At 43.2% G+C, this 19632-nt stretch overlaps 1 protein-coding gene across 2 annotated transcripts; it reads left to right on the top strand.

Moving 5' to 3' along the window:
* Positions 1 to 1263: 1263 nt before the first annotated feature.
* Positions 1264 to 15105, top strand: agfg2 (ArfGAP with FG repeats 2). Of its 2 annotated transcripts, XM_040043436.1 has the most exons (14): positions 1265 to 1631; positions 2512 to 2605; positions 4703 to 4818; positions 5654 to 5798; positions 6177 to 6297; positions 6389 to 6493; positions 6913 to 6945; positions 8073 to 8339; positions 10045 to 10117; positions 10269 to 10312; positions 10526 to 10624; positions 12037 to 12156; positions 13825 to 13895; positions 14025 to 15105. In XM_040043436.1, the coding sequence occupies exons 1-14, from the start codon at positions 1465 to 1467 to the stop codon at positions 14070 to 14072; spliced, it is 1503 nt and encodes a 500-aa protein (XP_039899370.1). In that variant the 5' UTR covers positions 1265 to 1464; the 3' UTR covers positions 14073 to 15105. The 2 variants fall into 2 exon arrangements, with proteins under 2 accessions (XP_039899371.1, XP_039899370.1); XM_040043437.1 differs by lacking the exon at positions 6913 to 6945 and having other exon boundaries at positions 1264 to 1631.
* The last annotated feature ends 4527 nt before the right edge of the window (positions 15106 to 19632 follow it).

Below are 19632 nucleotides of genomic sequence, written 5' to 3'. Positions count from 1 at the left end.
ACAGGTTCTTGTTTGTCTTTGACAGGAGATCCCCTCAGCATCTCTCCAAGAGCCAAACCAGTCAGAATAAACAGGGTCACATCCGGCAGGATTTTCAAAGTAAAGCACGAAACGAGACTCCTGAAAAGAAAGCGTGCTAGGAGCACACTCTTTGTTGGAGGGCTTTATTCTATAGTGGCTATTTATAATAAAATAAAAATGTATGTGTATATTAGTTGATAAAACACAAATAAGATATAACCAACTTAAATAAAAGGCAAAACTGCAGTCGCCACCAAGTTGTAGAAATTGTAGTAATGTTTAATTATCTATTTTTTTTGCCAGGCCCTTCTCATAGCTACACAAGAATCTCAGGTAAAAGCATTTTTCATGAGATTAGGTTAAACAAAATGAAAGCATTTAGGCCAATGTGGATAGTTCATTGCCAAGGTGTAAATACAGATGATCATATTGATGCATCACATGATTTTCTGTAATGTTCGCTAATTACAGGTCTTCATACATGGGGTGGGTCAACATTTGGCACTTTTAAGCTCTGTTAAAAACTGAAAATCTACTTTAACCCATCTCCAAGTGAGACAGAATTAGTATGATATGGGATATATCATAGTCTCAATAGTAAATCTGTACCAATTTAATCCCTGTAGACTAACAGAAGCCATGGTTGATATGCTGGATGTTTTATTTTCTGTTGATTCACTGGAGAAACCATAGAAAGTAGGTCATATCCTCCTGAGATCGAGCCTATTCATTAGGTTCTCTGTAGCGGACAAAATAAGATAAACTGAAACATACTTTTCCCCCCGGTTCTCAGGAAAACATTACCATGTGTGTAAAACCATTTATAGCATATGAAAGATCTGCTCTGAGTCACTTTTTCATATTTGACTGATTTCATAAGGAATGACCCAGCTGCTATTTTCCAAACCACTAAACAGGTGTTAACTTTAAAAGTAAGATCAGGCTTGAAAGGAAACTTTGAATATATCACACGATCTTTATGACATTTTAAATATTTTTATTTCTCAGCGTCTTTATGGCAGACTAAGAGTAATACAGCTGATTCACTGTGACCCACAGAATAACTGGAAAATACCTTGACCTACAAAACAGTTGATGAGATAACCAAGTGGTTATGCTGGACCGAATTTTTTAAAGAAACAGGCAACCAAAAAGTAAAAATGTCACAGTCGCTCTCGAGAGTCCCTTGTCAATCGCTTTTATTTTGAAAGGTAACCCGAGCTGCTTCCGCTATGCTGCAGGTGGGTCGCTCACGGCTTGACGCGCCTCTAGTCTGTGCAGCCTTGCGTTTGGGGTGAAGCCGCATAAAAGCGTTTCCATAATGCGGGCGTGAGGTGCTCCTTGGAGTAAACGGAGGGGATCCGGGAGGAGGACCGCGGAGTGTTAACCGGGGAGGGGGGGAAGCCTGCGTGACAGGCGGCGACCAGAATAATTTAAAAAAAAATGTCGAACCGTAAGCACCGGGACAACCAAGAGATCTGCGCCCGCAAGGTCCGGGAGCTGGCCCAGTCTGGAGTAAACAAACACTGCTTCGAGTGCAACCAGCCCGGGGTGACTTACACCGACATCACCGTGGGCAGCTTCGTCTGCACGTCGTGCTCCGGAATGCTGTGAGTGCAAACCCCGCCGCCCCATCCGGGGGTGGGGAGGGGTGTGTGGGGGGTTTATTTACTGCACATTTAGCATCAGTGTGAGGGGCAGCCAGATACTGATAGAGTAAAAGTACCAGGCCTTAGATTACGCCGTGCACCACCCAGCCACGGACAAATGTGTATCATTTGGTTCCCCTCTCCTGACGTTAACAGGGGTTGTTGGTGCTATGCAACAGCCGAGGATGTGTGCACACATTAATTTACGCAGTGTCTACCTCTCTCTGTCTCTCTCCCTCTCTTTCTCTCGTGCGTGTCTCCCAACAGCTTGATAACCGACAGACCGCTAGCTGGTCATTTTCCAGCTCTGAGTTACGTTTCATTTCGTCATGGTGCAGGTTTGACACCACCTCTCTCTCTCTTCTCTCTCTCTCTCTCTCTCTCTCTAGGCTCCTTTTCAATGTGGGCGTGTGTGAGTGAGTGAGAGAGAGAGTGTGTGTGCGCCTGTGTGCTGTCACACTTTGTTTTGCATGTTCAGCCTAGTCCCCGGCACTCCTCTTCAGGAAGACGGTTTCGGCACTCAGTGTGCGTCATTGCGCAATCTTGCACATGTACAACAGTGTCCCACTTTATGTCCCCAGCATGAAGAAAATAGGAGCTTCTGGAAGACATGTGTCTCTCTCTGTCACGATTGTGTGCGTGTATGTGTGCGTGTGCGTGTGTGTGTGTATATTGTCTTCTCCACAACAAATCTGTCCTTTGATTCACGGTCACGTGTCAGATATATTTCCTTTCCCACCTGCTCCATCCCCTTTGTGCTGTCTTTAGAGGTGAGGGCTGACTGCAAACCTTCCCATTTCTCTCCTTTATTTGACTCATCCATCTCTCCTCTGTGTCCCAGGAGAGGCCTCAACCCTCCCCACAGAGTCAAGTCCATCTCCATGACAACTTTCTCCCAACAGGAAGTAGAATTCCTCCAAAACCATGGCAATGAGGTGAGTGAAGTCCCAGCTGGGGGCCCGATGCATCGTGTTTGCTTCACTTTAGAAAAATTCGAGGAAAAAAAAAGAAAGACGTGCAGCTGAATGTGATTTCTTCCTGTTGTTGACACTGCGGAGTCGTCCGAGGACATCAGCTACCATTTCCTTTTTTTTCCTCTTCTTTGGTCCAAATTCAAGGTTAAAACTGTCTGTTTGTGGTTCTGATATGGAATGTGAAACGCCCCTTGAGACTACCAGTCCAACCAGTCTTTGTGGCAGTGCTTTTTTTTTTTTTTTTTTTTTGGAGGGGGGGGGGGGGGGGGGGGGGGAATACTAGTGCCAACCTCATACTGTGCCAAGAAACAAAAGGATGGGGCACTTTATGTCCCACAAAACCACGATCTACTTCCTTTCTGTGTGTGTATTTTTTAAAACCAGGGTTTAAACTCTGAACAGACCCCATTTTAACCAAAAGTCAAACAAAAGCACCCTATCAAAATCTCTTCCTTTATTTACCTTTATTTAACTAGCAGGGTTTGGTGACATCAGAACCCTTTCACAACAGAGACCCAGCCAAATAAAACATCCAAATATTTATGTAAAAGCAAAGAAAAACAACCGTGTCTCTTACCAAACGTTCTGTGTGATGTTTTTTTTTAATAAACTAAACAATTAATATGAGAATACTTGAAATTATATGTTTCTGGAAAGTGCTTCATATCCGTGGTGCGTCATAAGAAAATGCTGTTTTCTGCACGTCCGTCAGGACCCGCAGCTACGTTAAAAAGCGGCCGTTTGCAGGATTGTAACTGATAACGGTTGGAGCTGAGGCAGAGGACGGTACAGAGGTGAACTTGCCGTTTACTCAGTGTTTGTTTATGCCAAGAGTGTTGAACTTATTTGAGTTATTGGGCTACAGTTAGAGCCAAAGGTGGGCCGTACCTGTACAGCCTTTTTTATAATAACATATAAAAAGCACTTCCCCCTTTATCTGACCTGCACACGAGGAGTGTGTTGGAACTAAACATTCTTTTTTTATAACTTTATGATTTTAACTTTGTGATTCAAGAGCTGGACAAATACCTTGTCCAGCTCTTGAAATCCTTTTAAAATTTTTAAATGTTTCTACTCTCGTGTAACAATTCTGGCAATAGCGCATCATTAGCAGCAGTGCATTTTATTGAAATACTGGAAGTATTAATGATATCGCTCTGTTTTCTTTGTAGAAACCTGGAAAATTGACCAGTGGTGCAGATCAGCAGGCTATTTTAGGATTCATTTTATGCAGCTTAGCTATTTTTGTCAGTACTGAGTGATATCTCTTATTACTTATTATTTAACAAAGCCTGACATTATCTTCTAGAGTTTAAATGAAGGCTTCAAATCGGTTCATCTTGGTCCAGAAAAACTTAGAAATTCGATATAAAAAGAAATAAAACCCTCACGTCATCAAAATGAAGTTTTGATATATTTTCCAACTTCCATATTAATATAATACCAATCAATCCAGCTGGTTGAGCTACAATTACTTCAACTTAGATTATTATGGTAATTATTGTTTATTTCTGTAGTTTGAAAACTTAATTACCAAGTTAATTAAACCTCATTTTGGTGCTGAAATGTGATTGGATTGCATAAGCGCCCCCCCCTCCTCACAGCATCCACTTCGGGAGCCACTGGTTCAGGCAGCTCTCTCTGCTGAGCATATACCAGTAAGTGGTAAAGAGTTTGAGGCTATCAGCACAAGTGCTTATCGGTTTTTATTAGCTTGTTGTTGGCCGGGGTCTGTGAGTCAAGTGTAATGTGCAGAGAAGCATAGGTGTGCATCGTCCAGCTTTTCCTTTCTCATCATCCTCTGTAGAGTGATCCGGTCAGTCATGATTCGCTGCCAGTAATATTTGCTGCACTCTTGCACCGGAGATGAGTCACTGATGAGAAAATCTGTGTGTATATCTGAGAGACTCTCTGAGATTAAATGTCAAACAAAAACCAGGGATTGCTCTCATTTTCTACTCAGGGAATCGGAAACTCACTAACCCTCTTTTTGTTTTTGATGGATCGGTCCCAAGCAGCGTGGTTTTAATGTGACTTCTTGGAAATGTGTGTCTTCAGGTGGGCAGAAGGACGTGGCTGTGCGTGTTTGACCCAAAGAATGACGGCTGCTCCGACATGAAGGACTCACAGAAGTTCAAAGAGTTCCTTCAAGATAAATATGAGAAGAAAAAATGGTGAGAGCTTGGCCTCCGCCTACATATAACCCAAATTATAATATATGCAGATGGAAGCAGAGAAAAGCATCTTAATTTTTATTGAGTTCATTTATTTAGTTTAAATCAATTTTTTCGGTTTAAAAAAGCCCAGCAAATGTTCAAGTTTGCATGTTAATAGTTAAAAGCCTTTAAAATAACAAAATAAAACCTTTTACAGTAAGAATGTTTATTATTTACAATATTTTTTTAATTAGCACCATTATTGAGTAAATATGTTAGTCTGTTTAAAATAGAGCAGCTTAAGATAAAAACAGCAAATGTTAGCATGCTAATATTTCAAACTAAAGTAGCAAACTTGCTAATTAGCAGAATGTAGGTGCTGTACTTCCTGCTGTTAAAGGGTAATATGAGTAAAAATAAAACCCTTTCAGTATTTTACATGTGTAAAAATGGCTATAAAAATAAAATTAGAATTATTATTTTGAGCATGATAGCATGCTGACGTTAGCATTTAGCTCAGTTTTTATTGTGTTACAGAGCTGCTAGCATTTGGCTGTTCTGCTTGTGCAATAAAGATGTCTAACTGTAAAAAGAGTCATTTTGAGAGGTTAAAAAGGGAACACAAAGTAAAATGAAAACAATAGCTAATTAGGGTTGTGTTAAAGTTAGGCTTTCCATGTTTGAATAAGAGATACTTGCTCAGAAAAATTAGCTGAAGGCTAATAGCTGCTTATTTTCAAGCTTAGAGAATGCTCTCAATCTTCTTGTTTAGCAAATAAATGACCAGATGTCAAGCTTTAATTGTGTTGCTAATGAGACTGGTTAGTTACACTGCATCATTTGTGTTTTGCAGGCATTTTTCCAAAAGTAAGAACCGGAGAGATATGGAGGGTCCTTGGAGTCCAGGGGTTCAGGCTATGCCTCCTTCTCATGGTCCCTTAGCGAGCCAGGGGCTATCCCATAATATGCCTCCAAATGCCAGAGCCACGAGACCACTGGTAAGAGGCTAAAGGTGTGGTAGTTGCCTGTGAAACGGGTGGAGGTAAAGTGAGGGGAGTGAAAGTGAGAAGACGAGGGTGGTGTGCGTGCGTGTGTGGTTTTAAATAAATAAATAAAAAGAGGAAGGGAAAGTGGAGGAGATTTTCAAAGGGTATCGAAAAAAGGATAGAAAGTGAAGAAATGACCTGAATTCGCCACGGCACAGAGACAAAGACTGATGGTTCGGACAGTCGGAGGGCCAGGTAGCCTCGGCTTCAAAGCCTCTGCTTATGAATTATTGAGAAAGGATGAAAGAGACTCACTTCCTCTGGCTTTATGTCTCTCTTTCTACCCTCCATCTGCTTCTCTTCTGTCTCCTTCGATCTCTCATCCTCCAGTCTCAGTCCCAGCTGCCGTCTTGGGATCGAGCCCCCGCCATCTCTCCCGCTGACATGCGGACAGACGCGTTCACGGCTCGGCCGTCGCGCTCCCAAAGCTTTAGAGACCCCCCTCTGAAAGGTGAGAGGAAGATTTGTTTGTGGCATCGTCATGTGCTTATCTCTTCTTTTCAAATTGTTTTTAATGCATCTTTTGTTTCTTTCCAACGCAGATCCCACCCTGTGTGGGATAGAAAGACAGCGACCAGGCTCTTTGTCGTCAACACTGGGAGGTCAGAACCACGGTCCCTCATTCCCCGCCCTTCCACGGCCTTCAGGTGTGCCCTCCGCCCACTGGATGCTTTGTGCCACTGTTAGTAGTAAACTTATGAAGGCTTTCACAAGTTTACTACTAATGTGTCTCCTACCAGCTGTGTAGTAAAGTGCCACAGTGTTTGTTGTATTTGGGAAGCTAGTTCCTCCTCTTATGTGATCTTAGGAAAGATTCCTGGTTAAAAAATAGACACTGTGCTTTCTCTGTTCTATTCCTGACGCCTCTAGCAAGAACATTTGGCAGTGCATCGTTCACGGTGTAAAGATCATTGAATATTTTCGCTGATTCTCACTGATGTCGCTCTCCGCTCATCAGAGCCGGCGAGTGGCAGATTCATGCGACGCCAGTGGCACTCACTTGTTTCTCCTTATCTCCCCCCCTCTTTTCTCCTCTGTCTTCTTCCTCTCTTCTCCAACCACGTAGCCAGTAGCTCGTTCAAAAACCACTTCACTTTAGGTAAGATGCATCTCCGGCCGATGCTTTTGAGTGTGTGCGTTCGTGTGAATGCTGAAATCAATAAGCTCTTCCAATGCTGTATCATTTATAATAGATGGCCAATCTGCGGGGCGCGCCGGTGCTTAGCGAGCATCACATGCATGTGAGTTGGAGTTTGTTTCAGAGCGGCCTGAGGGGAGAGGCGACGCAGCACTCTGTATTCATTTAGCCAGCGAGTCGTGGCTGGCCAGTGTCACATACTGCAATTGGGGTCAATGTTTTTCTTCATCACTCAGGTTTCCCACTTCAAAGCCCAGATCTGAAGCCTATGAGTGTCAAGGACACACACACACACACACACACACACACACACACACACACACACACACACACACACACACACACACACACACACACACACACACACACACACTGTTCCCTCCCTCAGAGGAAAAAGAACAAGTTTAAAGTGGGGCTATTTTTAGGCCGGAGCTGCTGCTGCTGCCCCCGTCAGCAGAGGGCCGCTGATATTTCGCACCACGTTGGCGTTGAAGCACTTCAGAACTATGTAGGGCACAGCTGTAATCGCGCCATACACATTTAACACCCACAACAATATGCTAGGGAGTTCAGGTATACTCTCAAAGGCGGAAAAACATGCAGATACCAGCAGATAAGCTGCATCAGGTCCATTCTGCTCTGGTGTTTGTGTCTTCATGGAGACCATGTTGGATTTTAACTTCTGATCCCATACTCATAGCTAACTGGCTGATCCAGACTCTGATATTTTGCTACAAACACTGATGTTAAAGGTCATTTCCTGTCTTTGTTAACTTCTAACAATTGCATCTAAGAAGTTTCTGGCTTGCTGCTTTCCTGTGGTGGTTTTTTTTTAATCCCTAAACACGATGAGTGTGTGTGCTTTATTTAGTACAGTCTAAGCTAATGCTGCTATTTCTACACCTCGTAGCATGAGGATCTTTACATGGCGTGAGATAATTTGCTTCTATATGTAGTGAATGGGCTGTGTTATGTGAGAGTTACTTGCGAATTATTGTATGTTATTTGAATTTGATGCTTCAGGTTCGAACAATCACATTTTAAACATCTACCTGTTAGTACATACTAATCTGCGATCTCTCTTTCAGGTCGGACAGTGTCGGCCTCGGGGGCTACGGGCCCCTTCAGGGCCTTCCCCAAGTCTCTGAGCGTGGACTTTGGAGGTCTGAACCATCCCCAACCACAGCCTCTGCCTCAGTCTCTGTCCCAGCCGCAGCAGCAGCCTCAGCAGCAGCAACAGCAGCCTGTTGGCATAGGTCAGACGACACCGCCGGTCAGCAGCGGCAGTGCCCAGGATAGGTACGCTGCCGTGTCACAGCTGGACAGCGTCTTCTCTGAAACAACATCGGTCACAGGTACGATGTTTTTATCAGTCGAAGCTTTAATACTTTTTGTATCAGTGTAGTTCAGAGGCTTTTGCATAGTTGCATTTATTTCACAGCTTTTTGTATTTGTGTAAGGTGTGCACATAGACTGTATATAAAAGACGACGATAGCTGTTCTTGTTTTTTTTTTTTTTGTTTTTTTTAAATCTTAACTTTAGCTTTGCCTTGTTTTATTGCAACCACAGGTGACCATACAGAGACAGGAAGCTGGAGTGTTAAGTTCTAACATGAGACTAGCAAGCGTTTCACACACGGAGACAAGATGTGCAAATTAGTCTTAAGTGACACCAAGTAATAAATATTAGAATATGTCTCACCGAAACTGTTGCACACACTTCCTGTAAGGGATGTGAGTGCAGTTGACTACACAGGAAGGTGTATTTGCATCATAAATGCTCTAAAGGGACCAAAACCACAAACATGTTTGAGAGTTACTGTGACTATAATTAGCTAAAGACTGGCAGACAGGTAGTTGGCTAGCCTACGTCCAGTTTTTACTCAAAGTGACCTCACCCCTTGATGACGAGTAACCTTAATTTGTTTGTGGGCAGGGTATGATAAAACAAAACTTCCCACCCTGTGTAATAGTGTGTGTGTGTGGGGTGGGGGGGGGATTGGCCGTAGAAACTGAAAAGGTTTCTGTACCAAAGTTGGGGATTTTAATGGATTGAATCGGGTTTGGAGCCTCGAGTGGTCATTAGAGGAACTGCACCATCGGCTTCATATTTTCGACTCGGAGGTCTCCCCACTTGATTGTGGGTTGAGTTTTACCAAAAAGTGCTGGTCCTCCAGGCCCCCCACTCAAAAATCTTCACTGTCCTATCAAACACAGATTTAAAAAAAATAATTAACTCAAGAAAACTAATCTTTTCTGTAGTTATCTGTAAAAAAAAAAAAAAAAAAAAACTAATCCAAATTTATAAACTGAAGAACTTTCTTTTTTTCCAGTCCCATTAATCCTCTCACAACCTCTCTGACTAATCAGGAGGAGGGACTAAACTCCCTGCCTGAACAGAGAATAATTAAACCTTGCTTCAGCTTGACCTGATTACTTTTTCCCCATTGTTTCAGTAGCACTCTGGCTTCAATAAAGACCCGAGCACATCTTCCAGCACTGTGTAACAGATAGTTTGATTTGAGGGCTTCGCGTGTGCAGATTGTCGCGGCCAGCTCAGCTTGGTTGCATAACATCCTTACTCCAAATGCCAAGGCTTTTAGCAGCTGAATTATGCTCATTGTGTTTGCTCCAGATCGTGCACAGCGTGATTCAAAGGACCTTGTTGATAGGTTTTGAAATCAGCTGTGTTTGCGTTATAACTAAGCCGGCTGCTTTAATGCACAGCATTCGTGTGAGAGGCCTGCTAAGCTCTGCTGCTTTCCAGCGTCATCGCTGCCTCCCCTGCTTGGCAGAGTAGGGAGGTTATTGATTTTCTGCCTCGGCTCACTTTTGATTCATATCAAGCTGAACATGAAGATGATATTTTATTCAGGGCGTTTGTAATTCTTTTGTTCTGTGATGACTTGCATGCACGGGATCAGCAGTTTGGACTGTTTTAAAGGTTTTTGCTCACATATCAAGATCATAGCACTGCTCGAGCTCGTAAACCGGGGCTCATGTTGGGCCTGACGTTGTGTTTGGTTGTGTTGTGATGCCTGTGGAAATGCTTGTTTGCAGCTCCACCTGGCGGCCCACCGCAGTACAGCGCCATCTTCGGCAGCAGGCTCTCATCCAGCTCAACTCCTGCCAGGTAGAGGAAAAAAAGCAGCCTTGTCAAATCAGCTTTTGTTAAACATGGCAGATTTGTAACTTTTCTGCTTGTGGAGCTGTTTAAAGGTCAAATTCTGATCGATCCTCCTCCCCCCCCCCCCCCCCCCCTCTTTTCTTCTACTTCTCCCCAGCTCCCCTGGTGTCGATACCGTCTCCAGCTCCCAAAGTTTTGCAAGTAGGTGCCGAGCGCGAACTGCATCGATTGCTGCTGTTAACCTGCACTATTTACATTCAGTTCCCTCCTCTTCAAAAACAGTCCAGCACTCCAGATTAGACTGTGAAAATCAGAGCAGTGTTGCCTTGAATAGGCAGGAATGTAACCCGTTAACCCCCGGGCAGAACTCTGAATTATCTCCCTGTCTCTCTCCCCCCAACCCATGTGTCTCAGATTTCCCCAACCCATTCAGCTCCAGCTCCAGCTCCAGCTCTGCTTCCCAGCAGCCCATCGCCCTCTCCCCCAGTAACCCCTTCAGTAACGCCTCAGGAGGTAAGCCCCATGCTCACTCTTTCTGAAACTTCCTGCTGCAACTTTTTAAGATGTTAGAGCAGCTTGAGCTGGTTAGATAACCACCGCTGTGGTGGAGGCAAAGAAATAATCACACATTAAAAAATATATGTAGGGTTGAAACCCTTTTTACCTTCAGAGCCGCTTTAGTTCTTTGTTCTTCGATGACATCGCACAGCACATCCATGATGTGAATCTCTTGTTCCACCTGTTGAATGTGGAGGCCATTGGAGTGCGGTGAACTCATCGCTATGTTTAAGAAACCAATGTCTGAGCTTTGTGACATGATGTGTTATATGAAGATGTGTACACTGTGGTCATAAAGGGATGGACATGGTCAGCAACAACAATCAGGCTGGCTGTGGTATTTAAATGATGCTCAGTTGGTACTAAAACACTAAAAGTGTGCCAAGAAAACATCCCGCACACCATTACACCACCAGCAGCCTGAGCCATTGATACAAGGCAGGTTTGATTCATGCTTTCATGTTATTTATACCAAATTCTGACTCCATCTCTGCCATGTGTTCAAACTTTTGTCTTTTAGCTTGACTCTACGTGACTTAAATGACATGTGAATGCCTAAACTTAAAAACAGGAAATCACAGCCCGTTATAAAACACTGATCCCTCTGCTCTGTGTATAGGTTACATATTTCAAGCATTTAGTTCCTGCTTACAGAGTCTGAATGTAACTTTTGTGCCTATTTAAAAGTTAAAAACGCTCCTGTGTTTTCCCTCTGCTCGGCCCATTAACGGGTAACATTTAGTCTCCAGATCAGCTGCGTGAGCTGGGCCTTTATTTCTTTTCCTGTAGGGCAGTGAAAACGACGCGTAGAGCTGCTACACTGAAGTGTATGTTGTGTACACACTAAACGGTTGATTACACAAGCTCGCACACAGCTACCTGCTTTCACAGCCACTGAGGCTTCATGCTAGCAACGTTACTTTTTACTCGGGTCACTGACTTCACCCACCAAAGGCAGATATGTAAGAGGAAAGGCTCGGCGTGGAGCTGAAATCTCAGTTAAGCTTCTCTGGTGCATTAACCACAACGTGGATAAACGAATGCTCAGCGATGCTGTGATGTTTCATGATGCAAATAAACAACCTGGCGTTTGTTTCCTTTCAGCTTTAGACCCTCGCCGCTCTGGGCTTTCCATCGGCTCCACCTCAATTATTCAACAGTATCATGTATTCACGTACGCAGTTATACTCTTGACTGGTCGCAGGGCTCATTACTGCTTTATGTTTCCTGTAGGCTCTCTGTGTAAGGTACAGACACGGGGAAACAGTCTTTTACTGTCAGTCTGAGAGCAGCTGACAGATGTGTTCTGCATGGATTAATGATCTGTGTCTAATTTCGCCGCATGTGTGGGTGTTTCGCTTCTCCAGGTGACTCCAGTGCGTTTGTCACCTCGCCCACCTCCGTTTTTCCTCCGTCCGGCGCTTTCCCAGCGGCTGCTACCCAGAATGCATTTCCTCATGAGTCGGCCACCAATCAGGAAGCAAATGGTGAGATTTGTTGCCGTTTATTTGTCCTCCTGTTTGATGTTTTTTGTTTGTTTGTTTGTTTTCTTGGATTATAAGTCAAGTTTTTAATTATTATTAATATTTTTATTTACATAGTCTTCTTTTAAAACCTCAAAATAGACCAAAAATGAAAAGTCTGGTCATTATTTAGTAAAAACAAAACAAAAACATGTATTTGTTGGATTTTGTTGCTCTATTAAGGATTCGCTACTTATCTGTTTTATATTGCTAAAAACTAATATCTTCTAATCATTTAAAAGGACATTTAACAAAATATCTTATTTTTATGCATCAGTTGTGTAAATGAAAATTTGTAAATGAAAATTGATAATTAAAATTTTTTAAATCACAGTTTTAATCAAAAGTCATGTCAAAATGCCAAACAATCTCTTTCCTCTTTATAAAGTCAGTTAGACTCTAAGTAGCTGTAATAGTTGTGAGGTCGACCACAGTGCAGAGACCACACAGAGACGTCCTGTAGTTCCTCCTTCACCTGATCTATGACTTCTAATATTCAGTTTACCCTTGGTGGTCTTCCTGGTGCCACCCTGCCCATTTAAGCACTTCGTCTGCCCAGTTAACCAAGCTACAGATGCTCAGAGTCGTGCTGGGTAGGAAACGAAGAGACGCTGGGTGTACTGGGAGATGACATGGATGAGGATGAGCAGGTGGTGGGCTTAACAAGGGACGACAGAGATGGGAGGTAGAAGAAGATAAGGTGCTGTGGTAGTTGGTTTTTATGAGAATACAAACCATATTACTTTATTACCTCCTGAAGCGCGAGCATCAAGTTAAGGGCCACACTGAGAAAAGAGACCCAGACATTTACAATTATTGATGTGATTTATTTTAATACATCTCCTCCTCACGTGCAACCAGCCCTCAAAAAGAAAAGAAGGTTATAATGCCTTCTGATCACAGTTGTATCACGCAGCCAACTCACAGCAGCTTGATCATGATATCTCCTGATAGCGCGAGAGATTCAACGAACCATGTCCTGATGTAAAAGCGAGCCGTGTTGTCGTTCTTCCACATGTGTCTGTGGGCCTGCGGCACAGGCCTGAACATGACGATCTCACAGGTTTGTAGATTTTGGATGGTGGTGTCTACCTTTACCGTACAGCACATAAAAATGAAACTTAACTGGACTTTTAGATTGAGTTTAGAAGAGACATGACTCTGTTTCCATATCTCTGCCTGTGTGTGCATTCACACATCACCATACCTGCTGAAAACATAGTAAATGCATGCACAAGCTTCTCTTTACACCAGTGCAGATCACAGCTGCAGCCACGCCAAAATGTACGAATTACAGCTTGATGTTTGACACCTGTCCTTATTATATATAGGACCTTACAATATAAAGCATTGTTGTTGTGATTTGGTGCTATATCAGGCTTCAAGTGAAAATTGGGGGGGAAGGGGGGGAAACCATACTTTGATCCATATGTTGGTCATAAAACGAGGCCCAAATGGAAAGCTCCCACTGCAGCGGGGACTGCTCGTCTTTCCTGAGACGCGCTGTGGCGTCCACTAGCAGCAGTCCAGGAATACCAAAATGACCCACCCAGTTTAGAGCTGCAGGTTTCTGGTTTCATGCCACACCATTTTCCTGTATCATGTATATCTGTGTGTGTGTGTGTTTTGCAGGTTTTGCCTCCTTCCCCACGTCTGACTCTCAGTCCAAAGTCCCTCGGCCCATGTCGGTGAACCCTTTCACGGTGAGTATCCCTCCACGAAGTGCACTCTGGGGGCGCTAATTGGTAGTTCTCGCCAGTTTTCAGTGAATTGCGATGGCATACTAAGTAAGCCGGGCTGCTGTTCTCACCCTGCCTCTCTTGTCTTTGCAGGGGAATGTTTACCCCAGTCGGGGGACGTCAAAAAATCCTTTCATCTGACCCCCCTGTTTCCCCACCCTTTCCCTCTCTCTCTGGGAACTGAAGGAGGAGCTGCTGCCATTTCAATGCCTCTGGAGTATTTTCACCCCCCACCCACCCCTCTCAGGGGAGGGTCGCGCATCCACGCCGCCCTCCCTCCCCTATCTGTCTTTGTTTACGTGTTTGTGGAGAGGAAAAACAGAAAAACAAACAAAAATGCGCGAATGCAGTTCACAAAATCCCTGTCTGTATGTGCAAGAGTGTCGGCCTGCTGTGTTTGTGCCACGTGACGTACGTCAAAAGGTGTTTGTGTGCCAGTAGACGCCACCTCAGGGCTCTGTGGGAGTCACGACGCCTCTACGACTTTTCTTTTTTGCTGAGATGCACTCACCTATATTACACACACACATGTGTTGCTGCTGCTATTTGCTTTCATCTCCTGCTTAGAAGTGTAAAAAAAAAAAGAGAGAGAGAGAGAGATATAAAAAAAAATCCCTCGGCCCGTGAGTAAGTACGTCAGCGCTGTCTCCGGCTTTAAAACTTTTGAGTCTCGGAGAAGCCAGCTGAGACTCTGACCCTGCATCACGAGCATCCACAGATGGTTTTAACAGCCTTAACAGCCTCCTGATGCATGTGAATCGGTGTCCGAAGATAAGACGGGCTTGTCTCTGTGGAGTGTGAGCGCGGGTGCGTGTTTGCATTCGTCATTGTTGCTGTTTTTTCTTTCTTTTCTTTTTTGTTTTGTTTTTGTTGTTGTCAGGTTTCCTTGCAAAGGATGAGCTACGTTTTCCACTCTCAGGCTGCATGCGCTTAGAGGGCTAAAAAGGAGCTACTGAATGTAAAAGCAACTTCAGAGTAACTTAAATGTGTATAAAGATCTTCATCGCTTCATGTACCGGACCAAAACCTTTATTCTGCTTTTTTTTTCCCCCCTTTGGTTGACATGAAGTTTAATTCTCTTATTTTGCCAAAAATAAAAGAAGAGATTCATGTAAGAGCGTATTTGTAACTACAAGTATTCATGTTCATAAAATCAGTTTGTTGCTTCTTAAAACGGTGTGTGGTGGTATTTTTGTGACAAGCGTGGTTCTGACACGCACATGCGGCTGTGTGGAGCATTTCAAACAGCAGGGGGCGTGAGGCATCCAGTTTTCTTCTCTGACCTCATGCGCAAGGTTACTTTTGGATGCATGTTGCATAACTACATACATACTGCATAAGCGTGCAGCACAAATATAGAAGCCCTTTAGAGCCGCTAGAATGACTACAATGGGACCCCTTTGCAATATTTATTGGAATATTAAATCCAGTGTGAATCCAAATCTACATCATGCCCCACTAAGTAAGCTCTGCTACATTCCTTTTTTGGGGGGGGGTGACTGCACGCAGAGGCAGACGAGAGTGGGGAGAAATGGCGAGTGGAAATGGTCCATCTATCGAATTATATCAGCTTAATCGGGACTCAGTAGCAGGAATATAAATCACTGTGTTCCCTAAGGTTTTATGAGGTACTGTGACCCTTGATTTTCTTTACAGTCATGCGACCTTCTGCAGTGTTAATCAGTATGCCCCCCCCCCCCTCTCTGTTCTGAATGCACAGTGCTGCAAACATGCGTCAGTGTGTTCACATTTCAGCAGAAAGGGGGATTTTTAAGGACGGACTCGTGGAAGCGCCAAGACTGAAATCCTAGCTTTGGAAGGGATGCTGCCTTCAGGTGCTGTGGGAGATATTGAGCGTTAGTTGAGTGCGCATGAAGGCGTTAACATTTTGTTTATAGGAACACACAAAAACTGAATGGAGAAACATGAAAAAACAAAACATCACTTAATCAATTTGTAAGTCAGCTGTAACAGGGGGACCAAGGGAGGGGTGTCAAACATAAGGCCCAGGGACCATAATTGGCCCGCTAGAGACTACAGTGGGGCCCACTATACATCACTGAAAAATGTGAAGGAGGACATAGCTTTTGGACTTTAACTGTACTTTAACAAGTTTCACAGTTTTTCCCACTGATAAAGATCTCCCCCGTGACTATTTAAATTACACTAACGTAATAAATTACATGACACAAACCTTCCTGGGGTTTTTTTTGTTTTGTTGTTTTATGAAGAGTCAACAGTAGTAGTAAACTAGAAAAACTTCTGTGATTTAACAAAATCTCTCTGTTTTAAAATCGCTGGACAGAACTACTGCAACTTTTAAAATGACTTTTTCTGTCACTTTTTTTTTTTTTTTTTTTGAGTAAGCGTTTGCTGTTATGGAGAAAAACTGAGATGTACTGATACTAGAACTAAGACATCTTAGGGATGAAGAGTGCAGTTAAACGTCTTTCAGTGAGTTTCACTGCTCCAAGAGTTTGACATCCCTGATCTAAAGTGTCATAAGACATTCTTAAGAAAGGGGAACTGGGAGAAAAGGCTGAGATGTGCCAAATTACACACTAAAAAACCCCTAAAAATCAGTGGCAACCAGTTTTATGGAGTAATGAACTTTGTTTTGGGTCAAATCATTGTCAGGAAGTATAGAGGAGGTTAGGACAGAGCTACAACAGTGAGTGTCTACAGCCATCTGTAAACACACTGCTGTCATGGTTTGGGTCTGTGTTTCTGAAAGCAGGGTCAGATTTTGTTCGTTACACTAAAACAGTACAAACTGTGTTTTTGCTTTGTGTACTTTATTTCCATTTATTTGTGTACATTCAAATAAGTCGTTGCACTTTTCCCTCTTTTTCTTGGCAAAAATAATAATAATTTAATACAGGGAGTGCAGAATTATTAGGCAAATGAGTATTCTGTCCACATCATCCTCTTCATGCATGTTGTCTTACTCCAAGCTGTATAGGCTCGAAAGCCTACTACCAATTAAGCATATTAGGTGATGTGCATCTCTGTAATGAGAAGGGGTGTGGTCTAATGACATCAACACCCTATATCAGGTGTGCATAATTATTAGGCAACGTCCTTTCCTTTGGCAAAATGGGTCAAAAGAAGGACTTGACAGGCTCAGAAAAGTCAAAAATAGTGAGATATCTTGCAGAGGGATGCAGCAGTCTCAAAATTGCAAAGCTTCTGAAGCGTGATCATCGAACAATCAAGCGTTTCATTCAAAATAGTCAACAGGGTCGCAAGAAGCGTGTGGAAAAACCAAGGCGCCAAATAACTGCCCATGAACTGAGAAAAGTCAAGCGTGCAGCTGCCAAGATGCCACTTGCAACCAGTTTGGCCATATTTCAGAGCTGCAACATCACTGGAGTGCCCAAAAGCACAAGGTGTGCAATACTCAGAGACATGGCCAAGGTAAGAAAGGCTGAAAGACGACCACCACTGAACAAGACACACAAGCTGAAACGTCAAGACTGGGCCAAGAAATATCTGAAGACTGGTTTTTCTAAGGTTTTATGGACTGATGAAATGAGAGTGAGTCTTGATGGGCCAGATGGATGGGCCCGTGGCTGGATTGGTAAAGGGCAGAGAGCTCCAGTCCGACTCAGACGCCAGCAAGGTGGAGGTGGAGTACTGGTTTGGGCTGGTATCATCAAAGATGAGCTTGTGGGGCCTTTTCGGGTTGAGGATGGAGTCGAGCTCAACTCCCAGTCCTACTGCCAGTTTCTGGAAGACACCTTCTTCAAGCAGTGGTACAGGAAGAAGTCTGCATCCTTCAAGAAAAACATGATTTTCATGCAGGACAATGCTCCATCACACACGTCCAAGTACTCCACAGCGTGGCTGGCAAGAAAGGGTATAAAAGAAGAAAAACTAATGATATGGCCTCCTTGTTCACCTGATCTGAACCCCATTGAGAACCTGTGGTCCATCATCAAATGTGAGATTTACAAGGAGGGAAAACAGTACACCTCTCTGAACAGTGTCTGGGAGGCTGTGGTTGCTGCTGCACGCAATGTTGATGGTGAACAGATCAAAACACTGACAGAATCCATGGATGGCAGGCTTTTGAGTGTCCTTGCAAAGAAAGGTGGCTATATTGGTCGCTGATTTGTTTTTGTTTTGTTTTTGAATGTCAGAAATGTATATTTGTGAATGTGGAGATGTTATATTGGTGTCAATTTGAATGTTTCACTGTTTAATTTAAGTGTTTCCTTCGTTTTTTGAGCAGCATATATAAAGAAATAGCTCCAAGTCTTAATGGCCAATGAATCGTCCATTCATAAAACAGCCTTGTTAATAAGAACAGTTGGAGAGAATTATAATATTTATTGTGTGTTACAGTTTGGTTTCCTCTGTACTTAAATGAAGCACCATTTACAAAGGACCCAGTAAGTCTGAAAGTTTGGCTGAAGCCTACTTAAGTCTTTAATTGCAGAAGAATTAGCGACTGTATTATTGAAGGGAAGAATATAATGGCCCCCAATCTTGATGAAACTGCAGCTGTTTTAAGAAGATTGTGCTGCTTAAGTCAAATGTCGACATGTTAGACCGGTCATGTTATCTGATCTGGAGCCAACGTCTTGTTTTTTTTATCTTTGTGCTGACATGGTGTGTTCTTAAAAAACAAATGTGTTTCACAAACGTGACGCAACCAAGCACAAAAACCAGGCCCCCGGGGCGGAGGAGGCCTAGATGACTTCAGTTTGTTTACACTGGGCAAAAAAACACTTAACATAAAAGTTATAAACTGCATGTGATTGAGTGAAATAATTATTTAATCAACTGAGTAAAACCAAGTAAAACATGACGTAGGTCTTGGTGGAGAAGCCCTTGTTGGTAAGCACAGCAGTAAGTCATTTCCTGATTTGCACAGAGCTCAGTATTTTGGCCCACTCCTCTTTTTACAGAAACTCTAAGTCCTTCTGGTTTTGTGGCTGACGCTTGGCAACTTGAACGCTGAGATTCCTCCACAGATTCTCTGTAGGACTGAGATGTGGCGACTGGCTTGGTTACTCTATGAACTTAATGTTCTTCTTCTTTAACTGCTCCTTTGTTCTCTTTTCTCATCCAACATTTTACAGCACACGGCTCTGTCCATTTGACCCTCAGTGTGGTGAAGTCCTCCTCTACCCTTAGCAGAAAAACAGCCCGGACCATAATGTTTCCACCTCCGTGCCTGAATGTTCTTTGGTTCACACTCAGCATTTTTCTTCCTCCAAACATCTCAGGTTGAGTTGATACCAAAGAGCTGACCACAGCACCTTCTCCCAGGCCTTCTCTGAATCATTTATATGCTCGTTGGCAAATTTAAGATGGGGCTGTACACATGCCTTCTTGACCATGCATTTTGAGATAAGTGTCAACCATAGAATTAATTTGTGTTATACATGTTAATAATTAGAGCTATCTATTCTATTATTATCTATTAGAACTATTTGGTTATATTTGATAACTTTTTAATATATTTTATTATTTAATTTAGGTTAGTTAGTTATTCTTCTTACTGCTTGGAGCAACTGTTACCTCACGGATTAATAAAGTATTCTGATTCTGAAGGTTCTCGCTGATGGTCTTGCAGGTCTACAGTCTTGCCCCTAATGTCCTTTGACAGCTCTTTGGTCTGTCCCGAGAGAGTCCTTAAATCGGGCTCTAGCTCACTTAGGGGGCTTGGTGGTGGTGTGTGAGAGGGGGAAGA

The sequence above is a fragment of the Simochromis diagramma genome, unplaced genomic scaffold, assembly GCF_900408965.1.
Source record: "Simochromis diagramma unplaced genomic scaffold, fSimDia1.1 OVJJ01000656.1, whole genome shotgun sequence".
NCBI lineage: Eukaryota > Metazoa > Chordata > Actinopteri > Cichliformes > Cichlidae > Simochromis > Simochromis diagramma.
This window is presented reverse-complemented; position numbering and strand designations above follow the sequence as displayed.